Source organism: Anticarsia gemmatalis, chromosome 2, assembly GCF_050436995.1.
Source record: "Anticarsia gemmatalis isolate Benzon Research Colony breed Stoneville strain chromosome 2, ilAntGemm2 primary, whole genome shotgun sequence".
NCBI classification, from domain to species: domain Eukaryota; kingdom Metazoa; phylum Arthropoda; class Insecta; order Lepidoptera; family Erebidae; genus Anticarsia; species Anticarsia gemmatalis.
Window position 1 is genome coordinate 11,152,212 of NC_134746.1, and position 25,363 is coordinate 11,177,574.

At 32.9% G+C, this 25,363-nt stretch overlaps 1 protein-coding gene across 3 annotated transcripts in view; it reads right to left on the minus strand.

Moving 5' to 3' along the window:
* Positions 1–25,363, minus strand: part of Drip (aquaporin homolog protein drip) — a 66,787-nt gene that overhangs the window by 20,663 nt on the left and 20,761 nt on the right. For 2 of the 3 annotated variants that reach the window (XM_076132349.1, XM_076132366.1), the window contains one exon: positions 13,580–13,776. In XM_076132349.1, the coding sequence (XP_075988464.1) occupies positions 13,580–13,776 (197 nt within the window). Of the gene's footprint in view, positions 1–13,579; positions 13,777–16,794; positions 17,049–25,363 lie in introns of those variants that run through there. The other variant, XM_076132358.1, reaches the window with a different exon arrangement.

Consider the following 25,363-nt stretch of genomic DNA (forward strand, 5'->3'; position numbering starts at 1 on the left):
TTGTACTCGCATTACTCGGACCATAGGCGGACTCTCGCCGTGTGAAAGTCGTACGATGTTCTCCCTTTTACTGATGTGTAGGTTTTTTTGTTGTATCTACATTTATGTGTTAGTTGACGTAAGTGCAGATTGATGAGGTTATACAAATAAATATTGACAGACCCTTCACCAGAGTATCTTAAATGATCTGTATCGTTTAGCAATCGGTATCGAAAGTACACTTTGACCGACTATCTATTCAATTATATTATTGTACTAGAGGCCGTCTGCAACTTCGTCCGCGAAAACCCTTCCCGTCTAAATTCCGGGATAAAAACTAGCCTATGTATTATTCTAGGTATTCAGCTACCTATATACCAAATTTCATCGTAATCGTTTCAGTAGTATTTGCGTGAAAGAGTAACAAACATCCATACATGCATACATACATACATTCTCACAAACTTTCGCATTTATAATATTAGTAGGATAATTTAGTACAAGTGACCCACGAAAAAGTGCGGTGAAGGTAGGAAGTGTTTGTCCATGTGTCCGCTGGGGTCGGCCGGTCGAAGTCAGTCGGTCCGGTCTCCAAGTGTGTCAAGTGCACGGTGTTACATCACGCTCTCTCTACAATCGTCGGTATTAATAGAATAATTAATTCAGAAAACCTTCTCACTGCAACACATCTTGAAGACACTGGCTATTTATAACGTCATGATCTGTATTCTGTGCTTTAGTACAAATATGGAAATGGAAGGAAAATTCTCTAAGATACATCGTGAAGTATCCAATGACATGTCATTAGAGTATTGTAGATATTTATCAGTTGTCGATGAGATAGTTTTTCTACTAATTTAATACTTCATTAATTATAAATTCATAGACCCAATAAAATACTAAAATTGCTGCACGTGATGAAAATATAGTAATATAAAAATTATACACACGACTAAAACGTGACATATTTATTCAAAGCACATCAGAATAACAGGTTTAGTATTATAGATAGCTTCACTATCATCTCATGTGTGAATATCAAATCATGTTCAAACGTTATACCTATTACCTATATTTCGATCTCACAACTTTACGAGTGAAGGCTGCCCACACATGATCGTAAGTACTATTTTATAGCGGTCCCACACATATAAGTAAGTATTACAAATGCTGCATTTACATAACCTACATAAGCCATGTATAGTTCTTCATATTCGAAAACGGGGAATTGATAATAAAATAAATAGAACCCTGAGCTAGGTATGTCTTGTTGACTAGTATCTCCGGTGCTAAGAAATTCTGTTAAAATACTTCGCCATTCAGAGCTCTATCTGCAAGGATTATTGCCAAAATCTGTACACATGTAAGCTACTTAATAAACCGTGTAATTCACACACCTGCACAGAACTCCATTCATCTCACTCAATAAGAACAAATTACCATATTTAATCATACCAATTGCACTTGTAGTTCTCGGTAATGCCATCGCCTGGAGCGTTCAAAACCGAATTCAATTCAGAGAACAAGGTTGTGAAAAGGTATAGATTCTCTTTTGATTAAACGTGTGGGATCGTCTCAAGTAATATCGTAGTAACCGCAAATCGCTGGTGAATCAGCCGTTCAAAACTGTAATCTTATAGGTTTCAAATTCATGATGAATTACCTTCATGATACTCATTACGAAATGGTTGTGTAGAAATTTCTAGACGTCCTTCTTAACTTTTAAGACACATTCTTATAGTTTTGTAGTTCATAGTGTGATCTTTTTCCTCTTCTACGAACAGGCATTCAACTTGCTCAAACAAAACAATTACCAAGAATCCAAAGTCAAGAGCAAGCAGACTGCTACGATAAATGATGATCTTGTAATACATAAAGCAATAAATAACTTCTTTGTGTCCGACAAAAGCCTACAACACAATAATAAGAGACTAATAGAAATCACTTGAAAGTCAGGGCTGTATTTGGAGTCAAATGAACCGACAATAAAGAATAAACGATCGTTTTGTAGCCGACGAAGCGTTAAATTTGTTGATTGATAGATGCACGGGTCAGCCACACGAGGTCCCAGGTTCAATGTTCGGGTAGATACTTTTACTTAAACTATAAGATATGCCAAACGTCGTTTCTGTAGAACTTTGACACGGTTTGCGTTTTGTTTATCCTTTTGTGAATTGAAGTTGTTTTGTTATAGGCACTTGTCAGTTGCATCATACAGTTAAGTGTATGTACAGTTTATTTTTAAGCTTATTTTGTCTGCGTCTATCGAAAGTTTAAAATATTCTACTCGGTAACGGGTTTTTAAAATCGTGAATCGCAAAAACAAAATTGGTTGCATCCTTCTCACGAGAAATGTAATTTATGCTATTATTCGCAGGTCTAGACGAATATTTAAAAACCGTGTTAGCAACGAGGAAATGTTTATACTGTATTGTATAATGTGAAATTGATTGAACAACGAAAACAAAGCAGTTAATGGTGATCTCGGTCAGATAGATCACATGTACGGAAGCTGTCGGAACTGGTACAACATATAAGATAACGTAACTTTGACACCATCGTCTCTCGTTGCAATATTATGCATTTCGTCATTGCATGAGAATTGTACGCAAATGTATTGTGCGTGCACACGTTTTGGAATCGGGAACGATCTCGATTGGCACTTTGAATTTCTATACAATGAAGCAATCTTAGGTTGATAGTCGATACCCTTTCTACGAGTACTTTACTATTTTGTCTTATTGCGAAATTATTTATCTAATTTTGTGGATGGCCTAATAAAGCAAAGGTCATAAATAATTCAGAAAAAGGACACGTTAATTAAACGAGTTTCATATAAAGTAACGTAAAATGGTGACCATTAAGAAAACTGACGAAATCGGAGCTCCAAATAATAATTCGTGTTTTTGATATTTACACGTTTTTGAATGGGCCTTACGTAAGTTTAAGGAAAATGTCACGGTCGATTTTATGTGAAGTGCATTTTCTCTGGCACACGACGAGCCCTTCAATAAAAATATATATGTACCAATTATCGACCCATCATAAATCAGATATATTGATGAAAGATTGTATAATCGACTATTTATATTCCGCGTTTTAGAACGTACCAATTTATTAACATTTCATGTGTATTTTAAATTAATGTATCCGTTGATTTGATCTTTACAAACACACAGGGTATATTAGTATAATAATTTTTATTGACATTAACGCATGATTGATAGACGGGTTAAAATATCTGTACGAGCAGAATGCAAATTATAAGTCCAATGAAATGCTTAATTAAAACGTAATGTAATTCTATATGGGCGTAGGGCTGACCACTGTGCGTTGCACAATGTACAGCGAATGGCTCCAAGCAGTCTGTCACAAGGCTTTATAAGGAAAATTTTATACGTTTCATTAATATCTACTTATTATTCCATATAATACACATTTTTATATCAATATGTTAAGAGTAAATTGTGTGTACAAGTGTCGACATTGGCGTAAATATCCAGAACTTTGAAGGTGACAGTACCTCGTGTACAATTGGCTACTTCAAGAAAATTCGACGCGTTATAATTAACATCGGTTAATTCTACGTTCACGCTTCATATATTTAAATGGTGATACTAATTATTTTATTTTCGAACTCAATATTAAAATACAACCATTAAAGTCATTAATATAGCTAAAGTATATTTTTTGTCGTAATATTATGATCGGCAACGCTCTCATGACCTACGAACAGTCACGAAGTGTTCCGATCAACTGCGAACAGGTTATCGCCAATCAGAGTCAAGGTCGTCGTGATCTACGGGTGCGTATCGATCAATGATCTATAATAGCCATACGCACTATTGATGTGCAACGAACAATAATATTTTGAAGACATTATATTAGACTGTATAGCTAGTTTAATATAAACATTAGATTTTAGGAGTCTATTAAAAGCTCAAGTAAGAATTTTATGGAGTTTAACAGTAGGTATGGCAATATCTTGCAATTGTAGGCACTTTCGAAATGATGAAACAATAGCTAGGTTTCTGATTGCGAAGTATCCACCGATGGCCGCATATCACTCGTATTGACCAATAGATAAGTACTGTAAAGATGAGCTTTGCAAACGTTTCCATTTCACAACACGCAAAACAATTTACGAGAATATTGCGTTCGTTAATTTACAAAATCATTCAGTCAATACATGTTACTAAGTTGCAGCTTGGGGCATTGATAATATCAATCCTTGAGTTACTGTAGCGTCTATCTGCGTAAAAAGCTTTGTAGGTATAGACCACATTGATAAAAATACTGTATATAATACGCTCAATGCTCAACTTTAGGCTTTATTTAAGAAGATGAAAAACGTCTAATTCACATCACACTCCCAAATTCAGAGAGGGGCCTAGTTCGGGAGGATATACTTACCCAGCAGTTGGACAGAAATGGGTTTAAAAAACATACAAGACAATCAACAGTGCAAAGATGACTTCATGTAAGTGCACACCGTACAATCACGATCATACTCCGTATATTTTTCATCGCACACTACACAGTCGTATACAGTGTAACATTGAACTCTCCTTTTAATTCCCCAGGGCCGGATATGTCGCAACACTGGTAATGTAAGTACGACTGTCATATCACTTGTATGGTAATTATGTTTACTCGCGGTCATATGCCGACGTCAATGCCTAATCGATGGGCTTTCGTACTTCATTTGGTAGTAAGTGGAAAATTGATACTTTTAAATTGTCTAGTGTTTTTTATTTTGTGTATTGTTGAAGCTTTTGGATTATTAGTACTCTATATTTGCTTTGATATTCGAGAATTAATTATAATGAAGGGATTATAACAAAAAATATCGGTAATTATATTTTCTCAGGCTCGACCCGCATTAGCGCGCCATATAGGAAGATATTAAATTACATACATACATAAACTCGCGCTTCTTTTCAATATCTGTGTGCAGAGACCAGAGAACTGACCAAATATTATGATTTCATGCTAGAAAATAATTGTTTTGATATGCATGCATATAATAAGTCCATCTTCAGTTCTCTCAGCCAATGATCACGATTGCATTTTTTATTCTCATTAGCTCTACGTCTATTGTTTCCTAGTACATAATTTTTAAACGACTGTAGTCTTTTAAGCAATAAATTTCCGCGTATTTCATTAACCACAATACCACATAGAAATCTTCCGAGACTGTTGCATCTATTTGAATATTCAATCGTGTTGATAATCGATTGATTTACGTATTTCCATGATGACTGTATTTCCCATAACTGTGCAACGTTATTATAGAATTTAATACTGTAGTATGACAACTTATGTTAGGATCATGACGAGTCGAATGAAGTAAGTTTACTGTATAGTCCAATAACTTAGTAGAGAGCCTCTACTTGTATACGAAACAAGGTTCGCGGCTGCCGGAGGTGTCCAAAAATCAGCATTTATCAGTGAAAGCTTATGCAGCTGAAGTTGGCTAATACAGCTTTTTTTTTGGAAATACACATAATTGTTCATTATGATCTAGACAAATTGTACAAGACAAGCCTCTTTACTTACTTATCGTACCATACCTACCGATCTGTAAAATGAAAACCTATTAGAGTTAGACTATTCTGACTAATCTATTTGAAAAAATAGTTTGTGGTAGACCAATAAATAGGTATCATTTATCAATCGCAGTACTCACAAGACATTTTTTATTCATAAATCGCAAAAAGTTTATATTAAGATACATCTTTTTAAACTCATAGACTAATATAGGCAAAGGTCACAAGCTCCGTTATGCCTGTACAAAAACTGACACGGTTTGTTTGTTTATTGTAGTTAAATATTATTTCCTGTTGTATTATTTATTGACCCGGCTTTGTTAGTTTTTGTATATTCCTAAATCACCTGCGCGTGGGTCACAAACGTTATTATTTTATTGCTGAACTAAATAACTGTAATCAGTTGTTCCGATCATAAGGAAGACTAGATAATTATGGCTGTAATATAACGTGGTAAAAAATAACAAAAGATATTATTAGAAACTTTTGCGTCGGACTTTATGAAACTTCGAGAGACTGATTATAGGACTGGCTACAACTTTTTACACTTGTTTCGTTTTCGTATGTTTTAAATTATTACAGAACCTTTTTTAATCAAATACTTACAAGAGTAGTCGGAATATTTTATCCCGCGCTTAGATTTTTCGAAAATCTTTAGTTTGACTTTTGGAACACATTTTATATTTCATAATGCGCTTCATATTTTCTAGGCGACTTTTGATAATGCAGCATAAGTTTTTCTTTACACTGCAATTCCAGTAACAGGGTGCTGAACTTGGCGGAAATATAATTCTAATCGCAAAGCTATTACAAACTTCATTTCATTTTAGTAATAAATAAAATACTTATAAGCACATCACTTAAACTTGAGTAAATTTTACAACATATTACAAGATCATTGTCCTCTGGCTGCCAATCATGCGTGGTAAAAAATAATTGCAATTTATCCGCTGATAGTTACCAGTACCGTTACTTAGCGTATTCTAAAGAATATAAGTAGACATACTAGCGTTTAAACGACGAACGAACTCAAGTACGTGGTTTTTTGTACCTTCAAGTTTCGTAGTATGTTCTAGAAAGATTCCGATTTCAAATTTAATTTTTTATTTTTAGACCTGTCAAGATTTGAAATGACAAGTGAAGATCTAGCTCATTACTGTCATGTTATAGATATCATTCCGTATTGAATCTCTAGTTGATTGAATGAGCAAACTAATTATAGATCGAACATTGACAAGTTCGGGTCTAGCACCTCAATATTGAGAACGGAACCGGCCTAAAAGTATTATGGCAATACATTATTTGTTATATGCAAGTGTGAATCCTTATTGTCGAAACTGAACTTTATTTTCAGCCAAAATAAATTTCAGTAAAAATGGTCCTTTTCAAAATGTTTCAATTTCAAATCCAATTTTTTTGTATGCGTTCCTGTAGGGTATTCACATTGCAGTACTAGAAGTACGCTGTTTACTAATGCAACCATCTAGTCGATATTTATTTCAAAATTGAATTAAACAAACGATGTTTACAAACTTTCATCACATCTGATTATTTACTTCTCACGGTAGACTCGTATGCTTACAAACAGCAAACATGAATTCCATCCATAGATACGTACAAACAATTATTTAGTAAACACTTGATAGAACACTCGTATACTTGTATTACTATGTCCGTCAACTCTAACACTGTGTTTTGTGCAAATTGGGAATCTGCAAACATACAATTTTTTATTGCTAATTTTATTAGGTGATAATTGACCATTTTGAAACATTTTTATACCAATTATTCACATTGTATGTATACAAATTAAAAATTTTAATGAAGTTCGAAATAATTTTTTTGCTGATCATGCGTACGTTTTTGAGCATGGATTTGTGTTTGTTACTGTTTCATAAAAAAATCTATTGAACAGAATTTAATGTAATTTAATTTATAGATAGTTTATTACCTAGAATATAAACACATAGGATAATACTTTTTACCATAGGAAACCTTTTCACGCGGATAAAATCGCGGGCGCTAGTTTTACAATAAAAAAGCTCTTGTTCGAAATGCGCAATAGAAGCAACTTATAATAGACAATATGTTGCCAATGTAGATATACCCCAAATAAAGGTTTAAAGCCCTTAATTGCTAAAACAACGTCGTAAAACAAAGCCTTTTAAACATTGTAACATGTCAAATACACGCTTCGACACCTATATGTCAATACTACCTTGAACCTTAGGAAATAAGGGTCAAAATGGCATAGCACGAGTAGACAGGATGATGTTATGCCAATACTACTAATGATAAAACTTTACTTGTTTGGATGGTATTATGAAGTAATGTGGCAGTATTTAGTAGTTGTAAACAGTTGCTGTACAGTAAATAGTTTTGTACTAGAAGAACATTGATCAAGAAGCTTTAGAATAACTTTCATTTGTACATACATAATATCACACCTTTTTCCCAGAGGAGTAGGTAGAGACCGATAGACAGCAGAGACGATCCTTACAAAGTTCCGTATATTTTTACTTTAATTCACTAATTACACAATACTAGTAGCCGCCATTAGAACTCCCTTCCGTAATTCAATTTTGATTTAATTCGCACACTACATGATTGATATTACATTAATTCTAGTAATTATTTAATTATCTAACTGGTAGTTATCAACGCACCCTATTATAATTGAACTTTAAACTGTATTGCAAGCAGTAATCTAATTTGATTAGTTACATGTAGAAATGATTAATCTCGATCAACAACTTAAGAGTTTAATTATACTTATAATGGTTTTATCCGTTCTAAATCTTTATTTTGCAAACTTCAAATTGAAAAGTAAATTACTTCTTGAATTAGAACGGTGTGAGACGATCCATTAAAACCTAACTGTTCGTATAATTAATCAGTCGGTTAGAATGAAAACGTCGTAGGTGGTAGGTTCAAAGTCACAATAAACTTGTCAAAATACAAAGCGATATTGTTTGGGTGACAACGGCGCTTACGACAAATTGGTTGTAGGAGAATAGCAAGCAAGCTTTTAAGAAAAAAAATATTTTGAATAAAGTCAGGTAAGACAAGTAAGGTTGCATAATTTGTGTGATCATAATGTAGGTGATATTAAAACGTACAGGTAAGACATCTTTCTTGCCTTTTAATATAGCAATCAGTATAATAACATTATTCAATAGTTCTAAGAAGAAATGCTCTTGTATTTTGATTGATAATAATTTACATAACTTAGCATTCCCGTCCCGTCTTATTAAACTCACACATGGAGCCTGTAGGCTATAAGCATAGGTCTCATTGTTCTATTGTGATGTTAATCCGGTGCCTCGATTGACAGATCGTCATCTGTACAAGCGCAAAGATTGACGCAACAAATTGAACCAGTTTTTAAACTTACTGGAGCGGTTGCAAAGGTCAAACGGGAACTTGTCAACGATGCCTAAAGCTTGTTTAATAAGGCGTAGTGTCTACTGGAATTAGATCATATCGTGCCTTACTGCCTACACGATAGTGTGACAGTAGCTTTTGATGTGTATGCATGAGTTCCCGTGAAATATAGACCACACAAGATTCTGATAAAATCGGTGTTGTGAAAATGCTGGCGTGAATTATTTATTTTCTTTGGCTATGTAAGAAAATTTGTATTTATATTTTAAGTACAGACATTTAACTTCTAATATAACTTTTCTTAAATGATTACAACCGATGCTTATGTAATTTGTTAAAGTATAATTTAATTTCATATAAATAATTTAACATAACTTAATTCATTTATTTATTTTAGTCGTCATCTAAGTTATCGAACTGTCTTAAATTAGCATTTTGAGGAAACGTCGAGATGCTTCTATTTATGTAATATCTATTTATGTTATATTATCCAATTTGTTCTTCCGACAATAAGTATTGTCACAGCCCAAATTATATTTAAAAGACATATGATATCACAGATACTGTTCAAAGATGACAAAGTGTTAATGTGAGATGTAGAAGACGTATCAGAGACAAATCATATGTGTAATATAATATATGCGGTGTTAATATATACAATTTTATTGAATGACTATTGAAATAATATTGTATGGTCATAGTCATCAATTGATCTCGTCGCTTCCTGCTCCTACTTCGACAAAAACATCAATTGTTTCATACTGAACATTGAACCAACATCTTCAAACGAATTTCATTCGATTACGAGGCATCTTTATAGATTCTTCAGACGTGTTAACAGGCCCCAATCGTAGCAGAAACATTCACCTTGAACTAATACACACAATCACGTATATCGTTAATATTTGTCACAATAATATCGACATATCAACGACTACCAAGTGTACTCGACCGTGTTACAATTAATCATTAACAAATTGAATGTTATCAACATCTCTAAGAGTTGCGTGACATATCTTAATTTATCATTTTTGTTCGATTGATCGGAATAATTTAATGCACCTTTATAGATCTATCTCTCGACCTCGCGTGATTAGCAATCGAAAATCAGTAGTATTTCGAAATTTATGTCATTATAAATTGAATTTACTGCATCAAAATATTTCAAATTTTGTTTCAAGATATATAAATTCAAATATTTTAGTACCTATCAAATAATCGTTTAAGCATAACCATTTGATTTACCTTGACACGACTGAAGAGACATTAAACAGAACACATCATGTACGACGCGCCTACTATTACAACACCATTGTAACAGTGAAAACAAAATATCAGTAAGGTACAGATCAACTGAGATTTGCATATCACTTATGTTACTTATATCAAGCGCATGGGCAGGTACATCATACATACTTGTACATTTCATGGTCAACAATACATCATATTATAATATCATACATTATTATAATATTAGTAAGGCAATATGTTTGTACAAGATTTTATCGTGTACTTAGAACACTTATATGCACATGATCGTTCAAAGTTTAAGGCTAATTAAAATGTTGGTACGAAAATACTCTACGTTACCGTTACAGTGTCATTTCAATAAGTTGTTAAAACGCCCGAGGGTCTACAAATGCGTGACGCTGAGATGCCGTTTTCGTGACCACTTTAGCTGTGTCAATTACACTCTCGTTCAATTTGTTTAAACTACCTATATATGGTGACAGTAGAAAAATAACGGCATATGGGTCATGGGTACCGGTGCCCGTTTTTTTTCATATAATATTATTAATACTAATATTTACTGAATGCATTTTGTATTATTATTTGAATTAATTATTAATGTGATTATAATAGAAACAACACATTTATGCAAAAAACTACAAGAATATTGAATTTATCTAATTTATGACAATGCATCATGAAATGCAAATCAAGTATACACAAAATAAAAGTCATATTTATTTTGATACAAGTACCTACGGAGATAAAGTGATATGAAAAGTCGCTGCTCATTCGGTAACCAGTTCGTATGTCAAGGTTAATTTATTTTTCTGCTTTGCATATTGGCCTTTTAACGATATTGAACGTGAGTATATAACGCGTGATACATTTTACTGCTCGCGGTGACCGCGTGGGAAAGTTTGGCCGTTCTTTAGATAGTCCGATTTCATGTTATTGTTAGCTACAGTATGTTATTGCAATATAGTATTGTTATCGCAAAGTGATCGCTTATTATCTCGGTTTTGTTTGAACAAACAGATTAAGTGTTAAGGCTGTTAGTTTAAGATAGCTACTCTTGTAATTCAGTGTATAAATATGCTTGACATTGTAAGACAAGGAGCTTAAGAACAGTGTGTGACACATTTTTATATTATTTTATCACTTATTTACTTTGGTTATCTTTTATGAGCTATACGTAAAAATTTAGTTTTATTTATAACATTGTTCATGGAGTTTTATTAAGGACGAGTATATTTCAAGAAGTATGACCTCATTTTCGTTCATCTCCTCATCATCATTGTATTCATTTATTGGAGATGATTAAGATGGCGTCAGGTAGAATTAGTGCACTTTCGTTCGTGGCTCTAAAGGCAACCGCAACCAAATTTAGGACACATAATAGTGATCTTACCCTAATATAATTTAATAGATCCAAGACGATATTGTTAACATTTTCTAAACTATAGACCCAACAGTACCCTAATACTTTATCAATAAGAAAACTTTATTAGAAATAAACCGCTAAAACAAGAACTCCTTGACAAGAGAAAACATTACAAGCTTTTACAACTTAGAAATTGTAATCGAAACTTCCGTTTGGTATCGAGGTCGCAACCTACTCGTAGGTTTGAACACATACATTTTAACTTTAATACATGTATCGGACGTTCAACAAAAGCTTGGACACAATGGTGTGTTGTGCCTTGTATAAAGGGCCACGCACAATGACACGTAAATTGTACTGAGTAAGTAGTCTGAGTACTGTACGGTACTTGTGTTTTGTTAAAGATATACGCCTGTATTTCATTGATGAGCCCATTCATGTTTTGAGCTCTAACTACTTCACTGTACTCTATTTGCGGCGTAAAACATTAGATGTATCTATAAAGTTTAATGTAGATTGCTTTCATTTCATATTTAACCTGTAGCTCGTGTTATAATATATCTGTAAGTTTTATATTAAATAGATAACGTACCTACCGCTAAATTAACCTCAAAAACTAGAGGTAAATCTGGTAGAAAAACTACTTTCTTTATACAACCGTGATATAAAGCTACTATCCTCTGTCGCGTTGGTAACAACAAATTATTCATATCGTGTAATGTGTTAATGAATTCAGCAAATAATTCAATTGCGGCACAATTTCATTCAATAACACTTCGTTATCTTCCAATTATTTCATTGACAGTGTCAGTGGAATAATTTTACGAGTTTAACTTTGGCTCAATTAACATTAAATTTCCACGAAATGAAATATATATGTTATAAATATATATTCTTGTTTTGATATATTTCTATGAAGTAATAAATAGAGTCGTTCCATATCACCAATTTTCAAGTTACTAACTAACACTAAAAAAAACATTTTTTTATTCTACATTATGCTATATTTTAGGTATTTTAGAATCGCGTCTAATTAATTCACTTATTTGCGCTGGTAACTCAAGCGTATTTTATGTTCAAAATGGTGATACACTCTCTTAATTCCGCGCGACTTACGATTAACAACCGTATAAAACAACTGCTTTAATTATTTCATAAAACGTCTGAAAATATGGCCGGATAATATAAGCGCTTTAATTATTTAATTAACAGTAACAGCTTAAATATAGCAGCTGAATTGTAAAAAATATATGCTCTTATGACGCGCTTTGAAATGTATTTAATATCTACTAGCTTTTGCCCACGGCTATGCCCGCGAGAAATGATTTTCCGGGCGCAAGTGTCCTTTTGGTTGATTCGATAATTTTGTTATGAAGTGTACAAACATCAAAATCCACCATAACCAATACATTTACATCCATCCTCATAAAGTTTCGTATGTAAAATATTGGTAGGATATCTATGTAATAAAATATTATTCGGTTTCATCAAAATAGTTGTAGTAAAGCAACAATATTTCTTGAATATCTACAGCTACACCTACAGAAAAAACATTTAATTCCAATAAAGTTTTATATCCGAGACCAATGTAGTAATTACTTGTACTCATCACGACAATTAACTGTATAGGCGTTCTTTTATATCTACAAGCAATTTCTAAATATAAATACAAGGCTTCAGATATCGCAAATTTTGACATACCTACTATAAACAATTATTATAATACATTTTATTTTAGCCTTTGTTACCATGTACAGGATTTTCGAGAGATTTGATTAAAAATGTATGTATGTTTAAATATTGTGTATTCAAAAGCTGTATTATTATATTTTCGAAAACTTTTGCTTTTATTAACGTTTTCAAACTAACACGGCATCCGCACGTGACACCTCAAACAAGTTTAAAATACGAAGAAAATTTTAAATGTTACGACGACTTTTTTCCTCGTAGCCAATCTTAAAAAAGAGTAAGATCCTAAAAAACTCCTTAAGAGAAGAAAAGGGCAACTTTATCTAAAAAAGAAAATAATATTTTTGCATTGTATGACACTGACCTGTACAATAGAGCCGACAAGTAGACCGAAGGCGAGGGCAATGCTGGTGGTCTCGGGCGCGCTGGTGGTGTGGATGGTGATGCAGGCCGCCACACCGATGGAGGTGAGCAGGAAGGTGCCCGCCAGCTCCGCGACCAGCTGCCGCCATAGCAGCTTGTTCTCAGTCACGTCGGACAGACCGATGATGGAGCTGGTCCCTGCAGAAGAAAAAAAGGAAAATTAGACAAACGTCAGAAAGTTTTGATTTTATAATTTTGTTCGATTTGGGATAAGTGACGGTGACGTTTGAGGACTGTTTGAAAAAGGTATACTCTATTGCTAAGTGCGTCGAAACTACGTGAAGTTACTGATCGTCACGTACTATATTCTTAAAAGCTCTCGTGTATCGGGTTAAGTATCAAGTAATTTATTTTTATTAATGCTTAGTCCCTCGGTATTCCCGGAGGAATATTAATGATGCAGGAAAATTACAAGTTCAATTACACTGAAAAATTACCCACACTTAAGCTTGGTCGGGACTCAGATACGGAAACCGGTTACACAGGTAACATCATTATAGTAAACCGATCCTTTATTACCTCGTAACGCAATATTCCTGGGTAATTTTAAAACATGGCAACATCATGAAAGTTATTTATCGACTTGGGCTTAGAAGCTCGTAGCTGGGAAACAAGAAATAATTTAATTATTTCTTATTGGTAAAGGAAGTTATTAGATCCTAAGATTAGTTTTTTAGGGATAGCTCATATGACAGATAATCTATAGCGTAATTTATAGTAAACAAATGATGTCTAATGTAAAAAGATCGCATATTAGCTACGCTGTAGTAAAAGACCTTAATAACATTTCACAGTCAACAAATGAGACCTCATACGCAACGCTCAATTACAATGGAATGTAAAAATAATAACAAAATTAAATGTAGAAAGTAATCATAACGGGATCTTTCTATCATTCTTTCACGCGCGCGTAGGTTAATCGATTACTCTGTATCAATGACGTTTCAATATAATTTTGCGCTTCAACGACTAGTAAAACGTAGGCAAAGGAAATCCCGATACAGCCTAGTCTTGCGAATCTAATGAACGCTGTTCACAAGAAAAACTTAACTGACATATTTTACGTAATTCCAAACCTTTTGTGTCGTATTTTTTTTTTGTCAACACCCAAAATAGTATCAAGTACCTAAGTACATTTTTTTACAGAATTCTTTTAAGAAAAAATGCGCTAAAAACCTCAATGGTATCAAATGAATCGGTGATTTGGCAACGACTGTAAGATTAAGTGAATGGACATTAATTAGGCGTAGAAAAAATGTTTCGTACGAATAAATGTATGACACAGCCTACTTGCTACATACATTAGGTACAAAAAACAAAGCTGTATAAATATAAAACTACTTGGGAATTCAAGCAATGTCAGGTGTCGATAAATTTGCGGTCGCAACTGTGTTCTTTCGAGACTTAACAACAAGTCGTTACTGTATTTCTTTAGGTACTTGTCTACTGGTGATTTTTATTATGAAAAAAATACATCGAAATATTTTACAAAAGTCGTAAAGGTTAACTCTGCTGTCAATTGCTGTTAAGTTTACTGTCAGTAGCGCTTTATTTGCAAACAAATGTTCACACAACACTTTAACTAGTGATGAATCTCCACCAAACATTTGAATGAAACTATAAAATTATTCAAGCTGTATATTTTTTGACGGAAGGAAAATATGTTATTCATATTTCCTTGTTCATCTACGCCCTAATGAAATTAATTATAATCAGTTAACTGTATGTATTGTTTCCTAGTTTCGATTGAAAAATTAACATCTCAACGAAATACGGTAAACAGGAATTGCTAAATTTAACATTTTGTAGTAAACACGAAATATCCATTATCGACTAAATTAATTTAATCAAACTTTGATTAATATATATAAATTACTCATTTTCTAGATCTTTCCACCTATTATTTCGTGGGTGCCTAATATTATTATGAAAACTAGGCCGAAAATACACTATTGATTGTTTGAAATATGAAACTAAAATTATATGCACGCAAGAATTAGGCAGCCACGCTATTTTTTACTGCAAATAATCTAGTTATACTTCTATATTTAGGCATTTCCAAGGCTACGAAAACATACAGTTTTGCAAAAATAATAAAAACACCGCTACATTTGTCAAAGTTCACATTATTATCCAAAAACGTTTACAAGAATTTTCTAAATACAAATCTATTTATAAAACTACATAATAAGGAAATTATTAATTATTAAAACTTAGATTATCATTATAAAACCAGTTTTAAGCAGATGTTTTATTCTTTCGCATAATAATCACCGAAGCAGAATATATTATTACGATTGAATATGATATAGGCGTTCGCTCAGTCGTGATAACGGACGCCGTAAATGCTTTTTATATATCAGCTACAGATCATGTGGGTTATTAATATGGCGCGATTTATTTGCCATTATATGTGTTAGTAGGCCTTGTACATAATTAACGATTATCTTGAGTAAAATGAAGGATTATTTAAAGTATAAGAAACGTACACTTATTAGCGTTATCGGATTATAATTTCCGTGAAAGAATTTGCAGTTGTATACTTATATTTTCTCTATAAAACCGTCATTGATCAAAAAATCATGTAGTTAAATTAGATAATAGTAGATATACTAATTTGAGAAGAATAGAAAAATACTTTGAACACTTATTTCCTTATTATGGCGCTGAAAGTCAGAGAAATTTTACTGTATTTCAATGAATTTTGTTTTTAAACATACTACGCACGGAATATCTGAAAATGATTTTATACGCATTAACTGTAATAAAATTAAGTATGTTTACTGTTCAGTTGGATAAAGTAGAGCGTCATGAAATACTCGTAAAATATATTATTACAGTTATATGTAGATCGCGGATGTTGCCGGCACTTGTATTATAATACTGCATAATATTTACTAAGTATTTCATATTATCAGGATATATTAAATTTAATCTTGAGATAACCGTCTATTTAATTAGAAATAAAGATAATCTAAATTATAGTAAAGAAATATTATTAAGTACAAAACTTCTATTTCGAAAATGTAGAGTCGTAAAAGTGTTTGTATTATATTATGCGCATGCGCAGCGTAACGATAAAATGACGATAACAGTGGACCGCAATGTTCTTACACTATTTCAGTAAATAGTTTGATAACAGAAAATTCAACTTACTCTTCTGCATCTCATCCATCGCGTAATCCGTTTTCATATTGTGGGTTAAAATAACTTTTCAAACACTTTCGAGTTCAGTTCCCTTATAACTTCACCGAGACCGCACAGTTTTGAAATTGGAATTAAATAGCACCGTGAAAGTGTAATTTGATTTGTAATTGAAAAATTCCGAAGACGACGTCTTTCGTCAGTGTTGAGTGGTGGAGGCTTTGGTACGTCAGGCGAGCGTGTGAGACTACCTTTCGTTGTCGCTACATACACGAGTGTGGCGCGATCTCGCTCGGGATGACAGGTACAGAGTACAGACACCGGCCGCGGCTGCACCTCACTTTTTATTCCACCGTGTATCGCTGAGATGTTTGCAAATTAACTGCAGAATTGGCCGCTTGCGTTTGACGTCACGCATGCGGAAAATAAAAAAAGTGCGGAATAAGGAGACCGGTTAAATTATGACCATTAGCTCGCTTATTCATCGTGCTTTATTATAAAAAAGGTTTTATTATTAATAGGGTTTTCGTGAACGGAAAACTTTTGCTGACTCAAAGCTTCTATGCATTCTGAATCTATAGATTAAATTATACACATGTTATACTTATAGCAAAAAGTTTAATGTACTTACTATGTTATTATAACCAACAATATGATATAGGCTGTGTATTAAATAAAATCAAATTCTACTAGCTTCCACGGCATATCTAATTAGAAACAATTGCGTCCCAAGCTTCAAATATTTCGCAACTTTGTTTACATTACAATAAGTTAAGAATCTGTGGTTAACCCACCATTTTGTCATACTTTAACTAACTATGTTGATTTCAAATTCAGAATTAATAGGTATGAAGTACATATATTATTTGTCTTGTGACAAGTGTTCATTGTTCACGTTACACATGTTTTTCAGGGGCTCTGACAAGGCAAACTCATCGTACTGATACTACGATATGTGCACGACTGGCTGCCGAGAATATTCATTATTCTTATCACTTTTTATTAGTTAGGTCATCTGATGAAAATTGTGGCAAGTTTTCTTTACAAATAGAATTTATTCTGTTTAATATTGATTTCTGTTAAACTGTTAATGTTATGAGTTTTCGTATAAGTTTTTGACTAGTTGATACAGATTTAGATACTTAAACATTGTATGGACTAATACGTTATTTAGAATTTACCAACTGTTAGCATTTTATAAACCATCACGTCAGATATTTATACCAAGGTTTATTCAAGTCAAAGTTTCATAGAGTTAGTTACGATAATCAATTTTTCAATTTCTATTTTATAAGGATACGATATAAAACGTAATGTTTATAGTAACGTTATCGGAGCATTAAAAATTCAGTAGTTGCAATGTGTGTTGAAGATAAGTGCGCGTACTCTTGCCACTTAAGAAAACATGCACAGTTTGCATACCACCGTTTTTCTAGATAAAGTTGATACTACAAAGAAATGAGAATTTATATGACGTTTTTAGGATTCCGTACGTAAAAGGTAGAAACGGAACCCTATTACTAAGCCTCCGCTGTCTGTCTGTCTGATATCAGGCTGTATCTCATAAACCGAAATAGCTAGGAAGCTGATATTTTTGCAAATGATGTATCCCAATAAACTTGTTTTTCTTTTCACATTTTTTTTATTTTGATGGTACGGAACCCTTCGGGCGCTAGTCTGACTCACACTTTCTCGTTTTTTTAATTGCTAGCAGCTAAGCTAAGCTACTCAGCTGATTAAACTGTAGTCGAGACTACGTCATGACATCAATATTCCAAAGAGAAAAGTTCAAACAGCGTCCCAATGACAACGCGCGATGAACAACAAAATGAACCAGTCTTTTTTATGTTAGGGTATTCCCGTTGAATGCATTCTTTATTGCAAGGTTACAATTTGGATAAGGAAAATGGAATTCAAAGGGTATATTTTAGAATCCTCTTTTTAGATTTGATACCTTAGTGACGTTGATACCTTAGTGACGTAAGAGGACCTTTATATTATCTGATAATACAATAGCCGAATTGTGAGTATGTATGTTTATTAGTCTTTCAGGCAAAATCGACTGGATACAGTTTTTGGAATAGAATACTTGTAACTGTCCTGTATAAGTAAGGATCGTAGCAAGTGGCATTGTGAAGTTTCTGGTAAAAAAGCATAATTTTATATATATGACTATGTGTATATCTATCCAAGCGGACGAAGTTGTAGGTAGAGGTACTAGATGTATAGGCAGTATCAACTGTATCTTGGACGAAAGAAATAAAAACTATGACACATCTAATTTTGACAGTTACATTGGGTCCGACTGGCGCCGTTCGAAATAGTTTTATCCTTATTTTAAGACGTCATCTAACACGTTATAATTATCTGAATCATATGTAAAAAGTAGGCAGGAGAGTTTCAAACCTTCTAGAGAATAATAACCTAACTATTATCGTAACCTTAGATCAGTTTAGTTACATATTGTATTGTCTTTTTCACTCTCAGATAGTTTAGACCTTGATTGAAAGTAACATAAGATAGATTAATTAATGTTTATAAGTACTTATAGTTACATGAATTTAAGAACTTTATCGAATCATATTAGCTACGCACTACTATTACTACATTGCCTTACTTTCATGTTATGAGTGAGTTATTTAACATTTAACTGGGCTACCTTCGTGAGCACAAACACTTTAATAAAAATAATAAATACCTATCGCTTTTTATGCAATTGTTTGGTACTTAAATGTGTTGTTATGACAGCTCTTAGGAAGTAGCCTGTATTGTTTTAATTGCAATGAACAATTAAAAGGTTCCTCTGTGCTAATAGCACGAATAGCTTTTTTTATTTATAATACTTATGCGAAAACAATTGCCTCCGCATTTTCACATTTACTATGAACTTAAGATAGATAACATTATTTAAGTATCTATATTTTTCATTACTTGCATACAAAATACAGATTCAAGGCCTTTTCTTGTTTGGAAGGAGACCCTTGCCCAGCAGTTAACAGTAACGAGTTCAAAAAGCCCGTTACGGGTTTAAAAAAGTATACAAAATGCTTTATAAAGTCATTTATACTCCCGTACTCAAAAGTTATAATTATATTGTGGTAGGCTTATAATAGGAATGAACTCTCCTAGTTCCCTATCAGTACCTAAGCCAGTTCTGAGTAGGACCGGTATTACCCGACACGTCGCCACTGCCGGTGTATTGATTAATTAGATTATTAACATAATTTTATACAGCATCGACTGTTAATGCCAAGTTAATGTAGTGAAGTTCTTTTATGTCCCTATGAAGAAATCTTTTATGTCCCTATGACTAGCATAGGGACATAAAAGATTTCTACGTCATAAAGAGGTGGAAGTTGAAAGGTTCAAAACCTTTATTCAAGCCTCTTGTTTTATGATACATATTTTTTTTCAATTTTCGACTGCTTTATAGCATTGCGACTTTTCGCTATCAAATCTTTAAATAAAACGTTAAAGAGATACTCTTACACATTTTCTTTGGTTCTTTTTAACCCTGCCTGTCCCACTGCAGAGCAAGTCTCTTCCCAAACCAGGGAGGGTTAGGCAAACCATATTATGTCGAAAAAATATTCAATTTAAGCAAAATTAAACTATTGAAAGTTTGCAATTGCAATAGAGGTCAGTTCAGGTCACAATATTAGCGTTGCATTCAAATATATATATATAAGGTATAGAAGATATCTTGAATAGGCTTGAATTACCGAGAAAAACTGGTATATTAACATAAAACGTTACAAAAAGGCTATATTATACCAAAAAACCTGTCAATAAAATTCTGATTTGGTTTTTATTATAAATAAAGATAATGTTGAATAAATACGCATCTATTATCAAAGTCGGTAATGTTCAAAGGTTCTCTTCCGTGCTCGTAGTATTTTTATCGACAGACTATTAATCTGACATGTTCCCATGCGTATCTATCTAACGTATTTCGCGTAAACAAACAAAATTGGCATGCTATACGAATATGGCAAATAGTTTGCAAAATTTTGCTTTCAGTAATCCTCTTATTTATTAAAGAAATTAAGGACTGTTACACCGGTCATGTGCCAGTAAGTAGACGATCAACGTCTTTGACGACGTATCTGAAGAGCTCTTCGAAGCTCAGGCTGTAAAAAAATTTTATTTATGTTTGTATCTTTGGTGGTTCCGATATTTAATGTCCGCGTGTTCGTCTCTTAGACACGTACATTCCAGTTGTTGTTGTATCTAAAGCCACAAGGAAATAATTGCGAAATTAATTTCACAACGAGTAGTGAAAGCTAGGATTTACCTACGGATATATGCAGTGGAAAATTTGATCAAGATATATTCCACTATGAATAAACTTATACTCACTTCACTAGAAACCTCTGACTAATCATTTATCTGCAATCATTACTCACGATCATTCCATTTTTATAAATACACTATAATTTCAATTTTAATATCTGTTTTTGCCATTAAACTTAGATTAGACAGAAAATATAACAAAAAGTACATTAAACACCGATCAGTGTATTTTAAAATAAACACTGGACGTTACTTCTGTTATTTTTTTCGCTTGTTTTTGTCCAACCTTAGGTTTAATTACAAGTTATTGTGTTTCCCAAAGCATAAATTGTTCTACGGAAATCTTGCATGTGATAAAAATAAAAATAATTGCAGCAAAAAAGAGACCTTTGACCTCTCAATATGATATTCGTGTCAAATTAAAATTAAAGCAAGTGTTTATTAAACACATTTTTTGTTAAAAGCTATTAAGTTATTGTTTATCTAATTAAGATCTAATGATAAATGCTTCTATTTTAATGGCTTCATTACTATTTGGCGTGATTCTTTTTTATATAATACTTTATTTGATGTATTAGGATATTATATATAGAGGTAGTTTCGATGTTTAGGTTAAAGTTGATTCACAAACAATGAAGCTAACGATTTTGACAGATTGTTGGAATACATTTACATATACTGCGCATAAGCCGTAGTTTGGTTATTAATTGATAAAGATTACAATGTTGTTTCCGTTCTATAGTGATTCAAATTATTTTAGTCAACTATTGGCCCAATAAGTTTACACCTTTAAAAAGCTTTGATTTTCTGTGAGGCTTTTCGCTAAAAAAAGTCGTTAAGTTAAGTGTGTAAAATAGGGCACTTTTGTTTTTGGTTCTCCTCTAATAATATTATCAATCGATCAATATTAATCGTTATGAAATGAAGCATTTAATGTTCCTAACGTGATATTTAAATATTTACTTAAATATCTTTTTTCGGGACACGAACTTGACACTCTCATGGAGTGTTCAGGCAATCTGTGAGTGCAAACTTCGCTAATGATTATGGTACTAAATTAGGGTTGGCGTTATCAATCGTTTTATGGACACACTGATAAGGTACACCCACACTACACCGAGCTATATGGAGGTACATAATTCTCATATTACAACGTGAGAGAAAAAACACAATAGAATGAAACTTCCTACAAGTTGTACATTTAAAAACAGACCGACTGTGTTCCTTGTTCCCTGAGAATTAAAAATAATGTAGTGTGCAAGTGTCTTAATCGGATGACATGCAAATAGAGACAGCAGTTCGTTCTAAGAATAGATACGTCACAGCATAACTTTAAAGGAGAATTGGCAGTAATAATTGAGGTGTTTATGTACTTTTATATAAATTAAAATATAGTTTCTTGGGAAGTATAATTTGACTACTGAGCATCCACGTTGCAGCTGGAAGCCATGGCTTTGCTTACTCGTACTCATAAAATAAATTTGTGTAACTGCCTTATCCTTCAAGAATGACTCTCACACACTTGTTATAGTTAAATTATAGATTACACATACTCATTTTTATTGCTTTGATTTACTATACTTAATAGTATACTTATCAAGTTATCATAGTGAAACAAGCATTGTAACAATTTATGGTCAGTCGTAAAAGTCATATGAATAATGTAATTTAAATCAGAAAATTTATTGTCGCTTTGTCGCCATGCCTGTGTTTTTATAGCGGACAGATAAGTGCTAATGTTTTTAATGTCTACCGTATTATGCATACAAGATTAGACTATTCAGGTTATCTGGCAAAGAAAATATTCTCTCTTCTTAATGAAATTGCAACGAGAGATAAAAACAAGTCTTGTTTTAATTAAAGCTGCGTATTTTTATCTTGAAATAAGAATGAGTAAAACGCATTAACGACCTGTAAACAAACTGAATGAAAATTCCACTGAAAAGTCACGATTATGTGTTTATTTTGGCACTAGTAAAATAGAGTCACCTTTTCTTATTATCGTCGTCTGAAATTCCACGTTAGTTACAAATTATTCGGTCATACTGCTGAAATAAGTGCTGTAAATTATTGTGTAAATAAATGTGAGGAAAACATGGCCGACCGTGACAATGACACTGGCGGGAACACGCTAACTTGACAAATTAAATGTCAGACGCCTGTGAATTGTAACCGATGGAATTAACTACTTGTTAAATCGTCATTTTAACATTAAATTAACTTGTAATATAAAAATACTTCCGGGACTATGTAAAAAAAACTTACTAGGAATAGGTTTTTTTGTATAGTTTGAAACTTTCAAAGGATCGTATTGGCGGTTTTTTGGCTTCTGTCCACTCCTATGGGAACAAAACGTGATTTCATTTATGTATGTATTTTGTATAATATAAGTACATATTGTCCAAATTCGTTACGCGAATTGTAACTAACCACATAAGCCCTAAAACGAGTTCAATGCGTACTTGGCAGATCAGATAAGGAGTAACAAGTTTATTTTTTTTAAGTTTTTTTTTATTACTGGCTAACCTTGTGTTAAAGGCACTTGGTGACTTGTATAATACCAATAATTGGGATCGAACTTTTAGTTACAGATTAGACTGATCATTATTATTTACCGAGGTATGCTACAACATAATCATAATCATCTTTATTTCAAAATAAAAAAATCTTATTGACGTAAAACATCGACATTTTCCTTTATAATAATTTTATGAATAAATAAATTAGCTAGGGGATAAGATGATAATCTTGAAAACTGAGGAAGTGCAATCAAGGAAAACGATGCTTATGGAGACAGGAATATGAGGAAGGAAATTCATATTTCTGAGGTTATTTGATTAATGAATAACCTCAAGTATACGGCTGTGAATAGGCTACGTGCCAATTTTTTAAAGGATACAACTCGTTTATTCTCAGCTATCTATATATCGTAAGTGATCAGTCCGTCAGGTATGATAAACACACGCTTTCCAATTCCTTCCTAACCACGCCAAGTATGTTAAACATAGAAACTTCTAGAATCTACTTCTAATATCATAATTACAGACATCCTATCTCAATTATAATCACTTATCTGGTAGGATTACCGTTCGTTCAACGGGTGAAACTTTCTTCACCGAAACTCGTTTTACTGTCAATTTATTTTTAATAACCGTGACATTATAAGAAATACATAATTGTTTTTTAAGGTATTTATTTTTGTACAAAGTTGTTTGTAACAAATAAACGTTGATCGTGCGCAGTCGAAGCATCTCGACCATGACAATGAACGGCGCACGCGCCCGCGCTCCGGTGCGCTAACCATTCGAATTTGCACATACATACTTACATACTTTATTATATAATATAGTTGCTACTGTATATAAAAATATATGTCCAATTATACGGATGTTGTTTTGTTCGTGTAATTACGTCAATAGTTCGTAATGTGAGGAGACCTCACGTACAATGCTGATCCCACATAACATTTGGACAATTATTTTGATGCACCTACAGTACAGTCCTAGTACTAAACTTAAGTAAGTGGTAGGAAACCACAGATAAGTATTGTAAAGAAAAATGAAATGTTTCGATTTTCCCAGGAACAAATAGAAGTTATCCCGGAATGTAATAAGTTACCCCCGTTTTCTCTAATCGTTATAATTTTGCATTGGATTACACAAGTTCTCCTATTTCGTCCTATAAATAGGATAGTTTATCTTATTTCAGGTTTTTTTATTATTTATTTATATAAATTAAATCGTGAATATTCCTAATTTGCCTTACATCTTTATATCAATAAATCATGCGGTATCGGTAGTTAGCAGTATCGTTGAAGCAGCAGTACCGGCGCAGGTTGTGTTGGTAACCTAAACCTTCACGGTTGGCAGTGGCAGCGCGTGTCGAACGAAGCTGCGTAGCCTTGGGTATGACGGCTGGCGCAAGTTAATAGCGACAGAGATATTCAAAGCGGGTATTTTATTATAATTTTGTTTAGGAGGACTTGGTACTTAACTTTTAATACTTTTGAAGATACGTACGTTAAAAAATAAACACCCTTTCTTTTCTATTCATATGGTTAATCAAAAAATTATGATATAATACATATTATTTCCTACTACTATCTTATAAGGAAAGTTGGACTTTATGGGAAACTATGACTTTCATAAGTCTATAGATTATGCGAACCTGCTTATTAGTGTACTTTCTTTTATTGTAATACCTTACTAAGCTACTATTATTGTACACGAGCGATGCTTTATTCCATTTCAATCGAAATCCTATGAACAACTTTCAATGTAAAATTTTA